Below are 15,854 nucleotides of genomic sequence, written 5' to 3'. Positions count from 1 at the left end.
CATGAAAGGGCTGGCATGTTTTCCAAACAAAAAATACTTACAAACAATACAGGTTGATAAATGTGTACAATAAATACAATTATTTTTGCTAAGGAAGCATAAGATATATACTTCTAGCCCAATCTACTATGTCATAAAGTAGGTGTAAAAACAACAAAAGTGAATGGATAGGTGATAAGTGTCATATTTCATATTAAACTACAAGCACTTATGGATATTTATTGATAAAAGTAACTATAATTTAACCCCAAATTTATGAATTTAAACTTTTTTACATATGTTTTGATTATAATATAAATAAGAACGAATTATTCTCAAATTTGTGTTAATTTCAAGATTCTAGGAAAAAATGGAGATGAAAGGGCAAAAGAAGAATATACAAGATAAAAAGAGAAAGTTGGAATGCTCTAACACTCGCCCAAACTCACCTAAGCCAAAAGCCTCCCAGAGGATTGCCCAAACAAGCCTAATCTTGGCCAGGCGAATCACTTCAGAGACGTTGGGCTTGTTTTCGTCCAACTTGCCCAAACGAGCTCAATCACGCCTAAGCGAGAAGTCACTTAGTCCAACTCCAACTAGGTTAAATATGAGGCGTAAGACACAACCCTAGACATTCATTGGGAGAATAGGAGGTGACAGAAAATCCTAGAGGAGGCAGCCGTCAAGGAGAAACATCCTGAATCTTTTTTTCTTGCTTTCCATACTTGTAGTGGCCAACACGAGTGTCTAATTCTACCCTTTGGAATGGAGAGTAATTTGTTCAAACTCTTACGTATTGAGGTGATATTTAAATATAATATTTTGTTCTTGATTGATGATTGGTATTGTCATTTTATTTATAATGCTTATTTTACCATGATTTTGATCCTTAGATTTAACTGAAAAGTACTTCTAAGTTTCTGATCTAAATGATAATGCTTAACATATTTGAATGCTAGGAATAGATTTAAAATTTCAATTGTTATCAACATCTAATCGTAATGATAAAGAGTTTTTATAAATATGTGAGGAATCGATATTTAGGAGACTCTCTTAATAATTTTATATGCGAGAAATAAATATAAATGAATTTTATATGGGCATCAATATCAATCAAAGGATAGAATATTACTATGTTTTTCAAAATACAAAAGAGTAAGAAGGATGAACCACAATCCCAATTTTCTCAGTTGAATGAACAACTCTTTACTTTGCTTTTATTTAATTTCCATGCAAACTATTGTCAATATTAAGTCAAATCAAATTATTGTACATATTCTTATGCTTAGTGAATGTTACTATTAGGATTTTAAATAATTGTTCCTTATGGGTTTGATATCTGTCCTTAGGGACAAATTATTACTTCTGACTTGATACACTTATCATAAAAGAGTCATCAATTGGTGGTATAATGGCAGATGGTTGGTGATAGGATAAAAACTTTGATGTTATCACATCTCATTATTTACATCATTTTCTAAAGGTCTTTCACAAAAAAATCCAAAGGATCAAATTAATTAGAAACATTATTGTCATATGTGAAATGATGCATAGAAATAAAAGTTTTGATAAGTTTCAAGCATGTAGGACATTTTTTTAATTTAAGGGTGGATATGGTAGCAAAATGGATGATTATCCATAACCCTCAATTAGAATTTTAGTCCATTGCCAACAATAATATTACGATTTAAATTTCTTATATTAAAATAAGACGAGAGATTACCTTAAGATGTCATCATATGAGATGTTTTCTTGGTATTCATGTACCAATTTCAATAAGGAAGATTGTGTATGCATAATTGCCTTAATATTCATAGGTGCATAAGGAGGTGCTTTGGTAGCATAGCCTTGTGGTTGGTCCAAAACTCCTCATTGTTTTATTGAGTCATTTAGACGAGCTCATTGAGAATATGACTACCGGAAGGGGGCATTGTCCAAGGTTGTGGCATTCACCCCTAATCGGGTTACACATGTTATTTCTAGTGTTACATCGACCACCACTGTAATTGTCTTTCTCGCTACTATTACAATTTTTATTGTTATTATTGTGTTGTAGTTACGACTATCATTTTTCTCACCTCAATTGTATGGGAAATTTTTAGAGTAAGAGGTCTCATCCTTTAATGTAGTTGCAATCATTTTTGTATTTGAACATGTGATTGTCATGTTAATCAAACTTTTTTCTACCGTAAGCATGGAATGATTATAAAAAGAATAGAGAGGGTTGTTTTTTCGAATTAATGTACCTAGTCATTTATATGTTTTGAGTTCAAACAACATTTGAAGAACAAACAACTAATTTGAAACAAGTTTACCAACACTTTGAGTCACTAATAGTATGTTAATGCATTTGGAATCTTCCATTCAAGTGGTGGAGAATTCTTGTTCAAGTGTAATTGCATGTGAGTTTAGGTTATCTTGAAAATATCTCATAATTTGTAACATCCCTAATTACCTTATCAAATTTCTATATTATGACATTTAAAATACAAAGAAAGTTTACATGAGCATACTATTATATCACAAAATCTTATCCCTTCATATAAGGATTTCCAAATACTTATATCATAAAAAAAAAAGTACTAATAGGAAAATTCCATCATCTTCACTCTAATGTCTCAAAACCTGCAACATCCTCTTCTCACGTGAAACACACAATCATCACAGATTTTTTTAAAGAGAACAACACTAAAACAAAGCAGGGTAAGCTAGTGATTATTTTAAACCCTTAATAAAAGTTTAGATTTTGAAAAGTCAAATCACAATCACATGAATCTTCACACTTCATTCATTCCAAATATACTAAACAATCAAATGTTTGTAAATATTTCATGTTTCACATCACTCATGTCAGAAATCTATTGACAATATCACTCACGTAAAAATATCACTAACATCCACCCACATACACTTGACTCTACTTCTTGAAGACTCGTGCACTAAGTTAGATTCAAAGGTTTGCACCTGTCATACTACCTTGCTGTGAAATCCACACAGCTATGCGCATAAGAAGACCAAGATCAAATCACCTCATATGACATGATTAATTCATATGAGCTGCTAGACCATATTATTTTTCAAACTGTAGACAAAGTCATATGAACCTCTTTCGACTCACCACTTGAATATCTTTATCTATATGATTTCAATATATCAATAGAGTATATCCTTCTAGACAAATCCCTAACCATTACACATCCTAACTAATCTCAACACGGTATTTCTTTTCCTGAAAATACTATGTCTCGATCACATTTCGCATTATTCATATTTCATCTAATTCATCAACATATCATTTCATCATACAAAAATATATACTTTTAACACAGTTAGAAAATATCAACATTAGTCACATAACATTAAATTTCACAAATCAATTGAATAAATTGGTTTAAACACTTAAGTTGCATAATTTTAATCAAAATATAGATCTTTAAAAGTTGTAATTATTTATAATTTACAAATTGATAATTTTTCAAAAGATTTTATTGAATTTTATAACTTATAGAAGAAAAATAAAAGGTGTTTAAGGAAAAATGACAAATGTTGTCAAAATGGCTTCAGCCCAGAAAGATTGGCTGAGCAAATTTGAAGCAAAAAAGCACCAAAAAGCTGCATCTCAAATACGTTGAGCGAGTGGAATTTGGCTGAACGAATTTGAGGTTGGGAGCATCACAAAATTGCAGCTCAAATCCGCTAAGCGCAAGGAAAATTCGCTGAGCGGATTTGAGGCTAAGATATCCCCTAACTCTTCATGTAGAACATGTTAAGTTGATCAGTTTTCCCAACTGATCTCGTTAAGATTGATGACAACGTCGCAATGAAAGTCTCTTCATTTTTCTGGAATGTTAGAGGATTGGGAAACCACAAAACTGTGGAGATGTTGATTAGTTTACTCAAACTACACAAACCTCTTCTGGTTTTTCTTGCTGAACCTATGGTCCCATACACTGATTCTTTTGAAGTCATTTTCAAATCTGTTAATATGCATTTGGTGGCTATGTCTCCTATTGTTAATAAAGTTGCTAAGCTTTGGTGTTTGTCAGTTCCTAATTTGGTTCGAAATTTCTTGGTAAATGAACAATTTATTTATGTAACTTGTCATTTGCATGATAAATGTTTTAGTTTTGCAGGTGTTTATGGTGCTACCACATACGTGGCTAGACGGGTTTTGTGGAGGGATCTTAGTTCCTTCATAGGGCCTTGGTGTATTACGGGTGATTTTAATGTTGTGCTCTCGGCAGATGACTGTAAAGGAGGGGTGGCTCCTAATCAAGTTTCTTGCAATGAATTCCTTGATTGGATTAATACTAATGATCTTTCTTGTATGTCTTTTACTGGCACTTGCTATACTTGGTGTAATGGAAGGAGAGGGCTCCATAGAATTCATAGAAAATTGGATAGGGCGTTATGTAACGAAGTGTGTTTGGATGAATGGGATTCTTGTACTTATCAGGTTCTTGTTAAAAATTGTTCTGATCATTCCCCTATTCTTACTAGTCTTGCTAGTAATTCTTTGAGGAAGGTTAGCAATTTTCATTTCTTTTCTATGTGGCTTCAAGACGCTTCATGTATGAAGCTTATTCATGATTCTTGGGCTAATAAGGTTGTTGGTTGTCCTATGTTTATTTTACATCATAAGTTAAAAAGGTTGAAAGTTGAGCTACGTGACTGGAATAAAAATTCTTTTGGTAATGTTCACAATGCAGTTCTTCTTAAACAGGGTCTTCTGATTGGTATTCAACAAACCTTAGGGACTGCTAATATGTCTGATATTGATGGGCTTCTCTGTCAAGAAAGGATCGCTAAGGAAGAGCTTGATCAGGCTCTTCACTGTCAATATTTGTTTTGGAAAGAAAGGGCTAAAATGCTTTGGTTTAAAGATGGGGATAGAAATACTATTTTTTTCCATGCTGTGGTCAAGAGGAGGAATAATTCTAGTGGGATTCATCGTCTACGAATTGATAATGTTGTTACTGAGGATCCTACACTCATTGAGGAACATATTTTGGATTTTTATAAAACTCTTTATGCCGAGTCTATTTCTCATTATCAGGATGCAAACAATATGGAAGATTTTATTGGTACTTATATTCCTGAGCTGGTTTCCTCTAAGGAGAATATGATGTTGCTTAAGTGTCCTGATTTTTTGGAAATCAAGAATGTTGTTTTTAACCTTAATGGTAATAGTGCTCCTGGTCCTGATGGCTTTGGTGGTGTTTTTTATCATTCTTGTTGGGATATTATTGGGAAAGATGTTTGTAATGCAATCCAACAGTTTTTTAAACAAAACTGGGTTCTCCCTGGAATGAACAGTAATGTGGTATCTCTTATTCCTAAGATTCAGGGTGCTAAATCTATTAAAGATTACAGGCCGATTGTTGTTGCTAATTTTAAATTTAAGATTATTTCCAAGATTTTGGCAGATCGGCTTGCTCTTGTGGCTGCCAGAATTATTTCTCCTAATCAGTATGGGTTTGTGCAGGGCAGACAGATTCAAGATTGTATTAGTATTGCTTCTGAAGCTATTAACTTGCTTTCTAAAAAGGTTCACGGAGGTAATGTGGCTTACAAAGTTGATATTCACAAAGCTTTTGACACTCTAAGTTGGAAGTTTTTACTATCAGTTTTGTCATGCTTTGGTTTTCACCCCTCGTTTGTCGATTGGATTAGTACTATTCTCTGTTCAGCTATGCTTTCTATCAGAATAAATGGTAGTTTGGTGGGGTTTTTTCCTTGTAGTAGAGGTGTTAGACAAGGTGATCCTTTGTCTCCTATACTTTTTTGTCTTGCAGAGGAAGTTCTTAGTAGAGGTCTCTCAAAGCTTGTGAATGATAAGAAGATTCTACATATGGTTAGCCCACAAGGTTTTCTCACTCCCTCTCATATTTTATATGCGGATGACATTTTTATTTTCTGTAGGGCGGATACTAAGTCTCTTAAAAATTTGAGAAATTTTCTTAAAACATATGGCGATTTCTCTGGTCAATATGTTAATAATTCTAAGAGTAGTTTTTTCACCATGGATAATTCTACAAGATTTGTCACCAAAATTCAGTGTATTCTTTCTTGTAGTCATGGTTGTTTGCCTTTCACTTATTTAGGAGTGCCTATCTTTGTTGGTGCTCCAAGGGGTCGTTTTCTTCAACCTTTGGCTGATAAAGTCAAATTGAAGCTAGCTTCTTGGAAAGGTAAATCTCTTAGCATGATGGGTCGAGTTCAGTTGGTCAATACTGTGATTACGGGTCTTCTAGCTTATAGTTTTAATTTGTATAAATGACATGTTTCTCTTCTTAAGCAAGTTGAACAGTGGTGTCGAAATTTTATCTGGACTGGTGATATTTTGAAAAAAGGTATAGCTACTGTTAATTGGGATACGATTTGTTCTCCCCTTGAGAATGGAGGTTTGAAAATTATTAACCTTCACCATGAAAATAATGCATATCTTCTTAAGCTTGCTTGGAACTTTGCTTATAGAAACAAGCCTTGGTCTTCGCTCTTGAAAGCTAGGGTCCTTAAATCAAAATACGAGTTTCGAATTGTTTATAGATTGTCATCTCTTTGGCCTGGAATTAAGCAATTTTATTCTACTATACTTGATTATACTTCTTGGACTGTTGGTACAGGTTCTCTTATTAATTTTTGGAATGATAAATGGTGTACTACTACTTCTTTAGCAAATATTGCAGGATTATCTGATGGTGCTAGTATTCCGGATACAGTCTCTCAGTTTTGGACAGGTGGTGATTGGAATATTCCATTGTCTTTACAGCATATGCCTCATCTTTTTAGTCATATCATGGTTAGGGCGGTACATGATATTCCTAATTGGATTCTAGATGAGTCTGGTCGTCTCACTCTTAAATCAGCTAGGACTTTTTTCTTGGATCCAGGGGTTTCTTGTGGTTGGGGTAAATTTATTTGGTCTTCATATATTCCGCCTTCCAAAACTCTTGTCCTTTGGAAAGTTTTTCATGGGCGGCTTCCTACAGATCAACATATTCAAAATAAAGGTTTGCATATTTTTTCTATGTGTACGCTTTGTGAAAAGCACGAGGAATCTATTCAACATTTATTTTTTGAATGTGCTAATGCTTTGCGTATTTGGAGTTGGGTTCAACACATTTTTCCTACTTATCATTTCTCTAATAAGGATGATCTTCTTTCTTTTATTAAGAGTGATGGTAGTCCGTTGGTTAAATTAATTAAGCTAGCTGTGATAACTTTTTCTATTTGGATGATATGGCGTATGAGGAATTATGCTCGTTTTCAAGATAAGATTGAAGTTTCTAGGGCTATTTTGGTTATTAAAGACTTAACTTGTCTAGTGGGTAATTCGTCTAAAGCTTCAATGAAGAATGATATGTTTGATTTCAATGTGCTAAAGTTTTTTGGTATTAACACTCGTACTGGTAAAGTTCTACGTCCTCTTCCTGTTAGATGGGAGTTTCCTTCACCAGGCTGGGTTAAAATTAACACTGATGGGGCTGCTAGGGGATATCCTGGTCTTGCTACTTGCGGAGGTATTTTTCGTGGGAGTATGGGGGAATTTATTGGAGTTTTTTCTGCGTTTCTTGAAGTTCATACTGTTCTAGTTGTTGAGTTTTATGGGGTTATACATGCTATGGAGGAAGCTCAAAAGATGGGGCTTACTAATGTCTGGCTGGAATGTGATTCTACTTTGGGTTGTGCTGCGTTTACTGCTAGGACAAATGTTCTTTGGATGCTTCGTAATCGATGGAATGCTTGTGTTAATTACTGTGGGGAAATTAGGTTTACGGTTACTCATATTTTTCGTGAAGGAAATGCGTGTGCTGATAAGTTGGCTAATTTAGGATTTTTTCATAGAGAATCTTTTCTTTGGTATAATAGGCTTCCACCTTGTCTTTTCTTAGAATTCTTTATGAATAGGTATTGTTCCGGCCGGTTGACCTGGGACGTCTTTGTGCGCAACCTCACCCGTCAGTTGGGACTCCTTCCCACTGGTTACCTGTGGATTCCTGCAAAGAAGGACAAAAGGGCGCCCTAGCGGCCGTTTGCACTCCGACGCTCAAGTCAGCTAGCAAGAAACACCAAAACTATACACCTCCGTATCGGAGCACCGTGAATGGCACTCTGAAGGTGGTCAAAAGAAACTGTCTCTAGTGCCTATTTTCTCCTCCTGGCAAACAACCCCTCTCTCTCTCTAGTCCCTTGTGCGTAGTCTCAAGACTCGAGCAAGCAACCAGAGTGTGTTCTAGGAAAGTATGCCAAAAGTTCCAACCCCATTTCCAACATTCAAGGCGCTATTTAAGCTACTCCAGCATTCAAAGCGCCTTAAAGCGCATTTAATTATAAAACGTTCAGCGCATTTAAGACGTTTAAACCGCTTGGGAGCATTTATAGTACCTTAAACGCTCGAAACGGAAACTGTATTAAATAACTTTAACTACCTGGTACCTGACAAAATGACGTTTCTATTCTGACTTGGCTGATGTACACGTGGAGGGCCTCACAGCGCCGTGACCCCATCTGGGGGTATTTCCTCGTGTGAGTCCTCCTATCTGGGAGTGCATCTGCGCAAGGGGTGACTTTCTGGGTGCCAACTCATGCCCCCAAACCTCTAGTCACTCACTTTGAGAGCGTATCTACCTTCCTCTCGTACCCTGCACCTGGCTGCCCCCGGGCGTGACCCTTCTCATGAGTCGCAACTATCCCAAGGACGTCTCTGGGGCGGCAGGGGCACTTCACGAGTCAGATTGCTCTACACTGGCGCTATTACTATGGCCTTGAAGCCACCTTTCTCTTCTCTTTATTACTACCCCGGGTTATCGGGGTTTGAGGCCTTCCCACGGTGTCACTCCCTCCATGGTCTTTCCTACCCATGGGTATCGGGGAGCAACACTGTGATTGCCTTGCTTTTGTGACATTTGGCCTTGGCGACGCCCTAGCTGGGCGACGCCTTGACTTGGCGATGCCTTCACCTAGGCGACGCCTTACCTTGGCGACGTTTCCTCTCGGCGACGCCTTATGTTGACTTTGACCCCGACGTTGACTTTGACCTTGACTTTGTCAACGCCCGGATACGGGACGGTACAGGTATAGTCTACCTATGTATCGTTTTTGTTAACATATGGGTTTTGGTCTAGTCCCCCCGTATTTTTGTATTTTCTTTCTTTTTTCTTTTGTTTAATAATACTTTTTTCATGTGATGGTAAATGATTGTTGTTACTTGAGGTGTCAGTCTAGCTGAGATCTTAAGTGACATAGTAATGCCTAACATGAAAGCTTTTATTTAAAAAAAAAACATAGAACCATTAATCTTTTGAGAAAAAGGAACTTATTCCATTTGAAAATCTGATCAAATTATAAAATATATGAGATTTAAAAAAAATAGAGAAAAGGAAAAAAAATACAGTGGGTGAAGCTGATATGTTTGTGTTCGGAGAATGCTTAAGCTTTATTTATTTTTAAGGCGGTTACATAATCGATCTCATGTGTTTTCATTTTAATGGAATCGAGTATTAAAAAACTTGTTCAAAATAGTGGAATACTATAGAACCGTGACATCTAAAGTCGACCAAAAGTCTTTTTCCTCATCAATTTTTAACGCTTTTTTTTTTTGTTGTCTTTTCCGATTGAATGATATGATGAATGATCTTTTGAGATCGACCATGAATTTTGATAAGTTCACCTCACGTTTCATATTGAACATTTTCCATTTTAAAAACAAAAAAAATGCGGTTCTTGATATTATATACAACAAAAGTCAAATGAAAATTTCTTTAATCCAAACATGATTAAAATATTTTGTTATCTTTTATTTATGAACTATATGAGTGATTTATTGATAAATAAGTGCAATTAACTTTTAGGTTAATAGGCTTATCATATATAATATGGTAAATGGTTAAGACTATAAAATCATAATTATATTTTATTATCATTAAAATCAACTTAAAGTAAAAAAATAAAACGTAACGTGAAAAATTATTAAATGTTTTTTGTACCGCCCTGGTAGTCGGAAGTGATGACGTGGCATCAAGCTATTATATAGGCGTGTTGGACGGGGCACCTGCCTGGCAGAAGGGAAGGAAGTCGGGGGGGTCGTGTAGTCGCCGATTATTAAGTTGGCGTGCTCCGATCTCCTGCATACCTAAACCGGCGGTCACCGGGTTGAAGATAAAGTCGCCAGACGTGAACCCAGGCGACCAAGTGATTAGAGATCGCCAAAACAAGGACATCGCCGAAGATGGAGTCAGATAGTCATTTCCCAGCTGGCCAGAGGGTGAGCTCGAGAGACAGCTCACCTGAACATACACGGTGAGGCAAGAAGAGTAGATCATGAAGGCGGCCGGCGAGACCACAGGGAAGGTGTGTACGAAGGCACCCGAACTCGCCACCCAGAAGAGATCACGCTCCAAGGCAACTATGCACTGAGTTGTGTCATGCATAAGTAACTTAGCCAAAACCCTGAAGAGTAAGAAGTGGCGCCCAAGTCAAGGATGCTCCAGATGGTGACACGTGTACAGCTGGATGCGAGCCACGTGTCCAGATGTGTAACTGTCAGGAGAGAGAAAGTGCACAGGTATATAAGAGATTCTAACGAACTTCTGAGGTACGCACGTTTAGATTGTTTCTTTACGCTTGCGAGTCTTGAGTACGCTGAGAGAGAACTTTTGCACGGTTCCTTAGAGTTTCTTGAGTTTTCTCTTAGTATTTGGTGGTTCAGTCGCTGACTTGGGCGTCGGAGCGTGATCGGCCGCAGCGGCGCCGTTCTGTCTTTGCAGGTTCTTGAAGTGAATCGCGGTGAAGGACGGAGGCTAACACGGCACAGAAGTCGATCCAGGTTTGACGAGGCAAGGTTCTTGCGTCCCGGTCAACAGGCAGGATCATTTTTCATCATAAAATTATATTTATCATACAATATTGGAAAAAAACTTAAATTAGTGGAGATGAAAATGCTAAATCAATAAGATAGGGCATTCAGTTGATGAAGTCAATGACACAAAACCAAACAATACATAATTTGCGGGACTTGTTTCCTGCATTAAAATTTTGAAACACTTCCACCAACATGTTTCATCAAACATACAAAAGGAATATATATTGTTTTTTTATTATTAAAAACACATAATCATTTTTACATCCCAAATAGTTGAAAACTTTGAAAATATTTATTAAACTATTTTTACATCTCCAATAATTGAATTTGAAAACATTTATTAAATTAATAAAAATGCTTAATAATTGATATAGTGTTAACTACAACGGTCAAACAGATTGACCAAACTGGATCTAACAGAAAACCTAAAAAATAAATATTAGTCACACTTATTTTTGTAAATGAACAGTAAATTTCACTTCATTTACAATAAGTCATTTTGGCTGTTTTAAAAACTAAAAGAATAAAAATCAAATCAATTTAAATAAAAAAATATATATATTTTTATAATTTAAACAATATTATTGAATTTAAATTTAAATTTTAAATATAATAATTTACCATATAAATTAATATAAATAATATATATATTATTTTTAAATACTTAGTGTTAACATAATTTAAAAGTGATAAAATCGATCAGTCCATTCCCTTTGACCTGGTTTACCATTGGTTTGTCTGTTAAAAATAGGTCGAATGGATTGATTTCTCGTACAGGACAAACTAATACTGTATACCGACTTACAACTCTTTTTTAAATTCTGTATTTTCAAAATTTATTATTATATATATATACATATTAAAACAAAAAAATATTTTAATTTTAATTAATTAATATTTTTAATTAAAATAATTATTATCTTTACATATTAAATAAATTTTATAATTAATAATTACTATTAATGATTTAAGATATAATATTATTATATATTTACATTTCACTAATTTAAAGGACTCGGAAAAAAATTATCATATCTTTATTTGAAGCCTTATTTATACGCACGTTAAGTAGAAAATTGGTTTGTGAAAAAAAGGTTAATGCAGATAATGATTAAAAAAATACCAAAATAAGTGGAAGTGATAGCCCATGGATTTGTATTTTTCTAGCAATTCGTTAAAAGGATTTATAATTTTATAGCAGAATTTTGGATATGATATAGGAGAATATTCTTTCACCAACTACACAACATAATCATTGTCCTTATCCATATAATCACCAATGTTTTTGGTACTCACTGATATTAATATAGCACCATCACAATGTTTTTTATTGCACCCTATACAAGAATTCCATTTATTAAGAGCTAAACATGTTTTCAGATTCTTAATAAATTTATTTTTTGTCTTTCGAAATTCAAAAGTGATCTTTTTAATTTCTATAAATTAAAAACAATATATAGATAGTAGTTGCTTTGTTCAAATATACTATATCTAAACATTATATGTAAGTGAGAATTTTATGATGATAAAAATGTAAAATTAAAATATATCTTTTTATAGAAAATATTTGTAATTGTTAATCGTCTCAATGAAAATTTAATGGTGTGTATAATAAAAATGACTACAGCAAATGTTTTTAAAATTATATAAATTGGAAAAGAGTACAAAATTGTGTTAAATTTCAAAATATGAAAACATATTTAAATTGTTTATTAATTACCAATTATTCTTTTTAATGTTTTGAGTAGGGTATTAGCTTTAGGAGACACATCATTTGAATTCTAAAAGATAATATTAGTCAGCAGAAGATGATGTTCATATTGATAGATTTTTATGCATGATTCATTGTTTGAAAAGTAATCACTATAATTTGGCTATTAGAAAACCCTATTAAGTTAATATGCACATAAGTAGGTCCTTATCAATGGCTTTAGTCAAAGATTTTAGATACATATCCAAAATTGAAGTTTCACCTCAACTTCTTCCAATTGACTATTGTGTAATATATCAAAGTTATTTTTAGAGATATTTTTCATTACCAATAATTAATTGCTTTCATTTAAGAATGTTGCTAGCTCAACTTGTATGATGGAACACTTTTGAATTATACCTTGTTTTTACATAAGAAATAGTAAGAGAAAGAAATGGAGAAGGTTGAAGTGAGAGAAGATAAATTATTTGGGGAAAAATGCAAATACATATTTAAAAAATGGTGGATTCATAAAAAAAAAAAAAATCATACAAGCAAAATAACTTTTTGAATTACAACATAACTAATTATCAATTATGTTGTTTAAAATGTAAAAGTTTGATGAGATTATTCTCATAATCTATTATAAGAGGTTATACTCACTATTTTTAGGTTTTTCTACTATAATAACAATAAAAAAATTAAGAAAATAATAAATTAATCAGTCTTAAAAAAATATCTTTTATTCTATTTTACTTCAATTAAATCTTTTTTATTTTTATTTCATATCTTATTTCTTTTCTTTTTCTTTTTCACTTGTTTTCTCCCTCCCATTAAACATCTTGAATATTATTTTTTCTTGATAATTCTTCACTGGTAAAAATCCCCTCTAATTACTATGGTAAGAGTGTATCTCCATGCCCTAGTTCTAAATGGAACAATCTTCCTCACCTAAGTTTCCTTTTAGCAAAATGAAGAAAAAGTTGCACTCCTTAACTAAAAAATAGTGTCTTTCTTGAACAAATTTACCAAAAAGTATACATCTTGATCTAAAAACGTTGGAAAATCATTATTATTAAGTTTGGGTTGAATTATTTTCAAATATCTTACCTTTATTTATTCCTTTTTCCCAAAAGTGTCCCAGTAATAGATTGACATATCAGAAAGATTTTTTTTAACATATTACAATACTTTTATTATTCTGGGTCAGATTCTCCATTTTCTTTGTGTCTCATCCACTTGAACCCCACCATTCTTGTTATTCACTAAACAACATTTTTTAAGTCACTTGGGTTGGTTTAACCCTGGTGTCAACTACACCAACAAAAGTCTAATGTGGGCTCAATTATTGAGAGCTCAAGACAAATGAATGAAAAGTGTCTTTTTGCAATTGCACCTTCTTAAAGCACTTCCAATTAACTAATCAAGATTCCCAGAGGAAGAAACAAATTATCCTATGAAGATGGCAAATTCAACCAATAAATAACGCCACAATCCATAAGTATCTTTCTCACAAATCAATTTTGCGTTGAGGTTGATCAATCAGACACAGACAACTACATCAAACAAATCCTTAAACTTAGAGAGAGAATGAAAAACAAAATTAGCTACAAGAAAAACTTGCAAAATATGTACATTTTTTATTATAGCTAGAAGCCAATACGTAACATCTACAATCACAGATTTTCTGGCCCAGGAAATCTTTTAGCTTTTTTTGTTCCTTTTCTGGTATTTGTTATGGGTTGACAGAATTTAGATACAGCTATTTTCAAGGGTTTTTGTTGGGTTGTTCTTCAAATTTTATCTGAGTAATGTAGATTATGTTAACTTTGTGTTAAAGTCAGCATAAGCTAAGCTACTGAGATAAAACTGTAATTCTGATAAAAGAGTAAGATGAAAAATATCAGAAGAACTGCAGCTAAATTTCTTTGATTCTTATCTTACAATGGATGATGCAACTGTGTGAGCCCAGAACCTAAGATTGTCTTTCATGTCAATTTCATCACCCATAGCTGGTACCCTCCAATTCAGCAAAGGATTTCTCATCTCCCTTTGGTCCAAAACATCCCAAGCCTCAGACAAATAAGGCATATTATCAGAAACCACACTTTCATCATCATCTTGCCCTTCATCTTCATCTCTTCCCAATCTTTGCAAGCCAGGTATCAAAGAAACCAGTTTTGAATCCTTGTCCTCTTCAGAAAACACAAACCCCAAATCCATAAACCCTTTTAGCTCCTTAAACTCAAGCTCAGATAGGCTCCTGCTGGTTCTCTCTTTCCTAAGCCTTCTTCCAAGACCAAACCCCTTTTGTTTTCTCTTGAAATTTACACCTTCCTTTTCATGATTTCCGCTAGAGAATTCTATGATTTCCCTCTCAGAAGGGATTGTCCTGAGCCTTCGGAGGGTGAGCACAGAATTTGGTGAAGGGGAATCACACAAAATACTTGATGAGGAGTCCAAGTTTTGGTCACTGTAGGACCTAACTTCAAGTGTTGGAGTTGGAACTAGTGAAAGCTTTGCATCATGAGGAAGAACTTGTTCCATTTCGTTCTTGTGAGAGACTGAAGGGGTTTTGTTGGAGAGAATTGAAGCCTCAAACCAGAAGGAATCTAGCAATCTCAGAACCTGTTCTGCAGCCATTATTACTGTGTCACAAAATGAATGGCTTGAATTGAAATTGGATCCTGCAAAGATACGATGAGAAGAAGGTTAGAGATAAGATGAAAACGTGTCCCTGTTATGTGGTTCTTATATATTTATATTCAGAGCCTCTATCTATTCCTTTGTTTTATTCTCATGTTATTCGAATATGCAATTTCGGAAATTTCATGAACCTTTCCCCTTATGCTTCTCTGCTTCTAAGAAAATTATGAAATTAATATATCACATTGTGATTGTGAAATGCATTTACCTATTAATTATTTTATTTTTTTCTTTCTGATTACGCTCAACATTTTAATATCAAATTATGTTAGAAGTTTCTAGTAAAGAATAAATTAATTAGGAGTTGGATATTTGCTGGTAAAGAAACTTTTCATATTTAATATAATAAATAAATTATCAAATTTCTTCACACAAAAAATAAATTATCAAATAAATGGTGATTATTTTATATTTTTGTCACATTCTTTTTTGTGGATTTATTTGTTAAAATTTTAATTTGTTTATATGTGGAAGGAGGTGAAAATAGTGATAAAAGAAGAAATATATAATAAAATTTTATCTTGTATAAAAGAAGATAAAAATGAAAATTGAATAAATGTTATAAGGATAAAAGGAAACAAAGTATTATTTTTCCAAGTGTGACTTTGGTTAGAC

General features: G+C 33.7%; 1 protein-coding gene across 1 annotated transcript; it reads right to left on the bottom strand.

Annotated features, from left to right (window-relative positions):
- Positions 1 to 14,153: 14,153 nt before the first annotated feature.
- Positions 14,154 to 15,433, bottom strand: LOC137827501 (uncharacterized). The gene has a single exon (XM_068633666.1). The coding sequence runs from the start codon at positions 15,174 to 15,176 to the stop codon at positions 14,469 to 14,471; it is 708 nt and encodes a 235-aa protein (XP_068489767.1). The 5' UTR covers positions 15,177 to 15,433; the 3' UTR covers positions 14,154 to 14,468.
- Between the last annotated feature and the right edge of the window lie 421 nt (positions 15,434 to 15,854).

The sequence above is a fragment of the Phaseolus vulgaris genome, chromosome 11, assembly GCF_000499845.2.
Source record: "Phaseolus vulgaris cultivar G19833 chromosome 11, P. vulgaris v2.0, whole genome shotgun sequence".
NCBI classification, from domain to species: domain Eukaryota; kingdom Viridiplantae; phylum Streptophyta; class Magnoliopsida; order Fabales; family Fabaceae; genus Phaseolus; species Phaseolus vulgaris.
Note: the sequence above shows the minus strand (reverse complement) of the source record. Positions and strands in the feature narration are given on the sequence as shown.

Coding starts and splice junctions, on each gene's coding strand:
- LOC137827501 (XM_068633666.1), bottom strand. CDS start 15,176: ATGGCTGCAGAACAGGTTCTGAGATTGCTAGATTCCTTCTGGTTTGAG.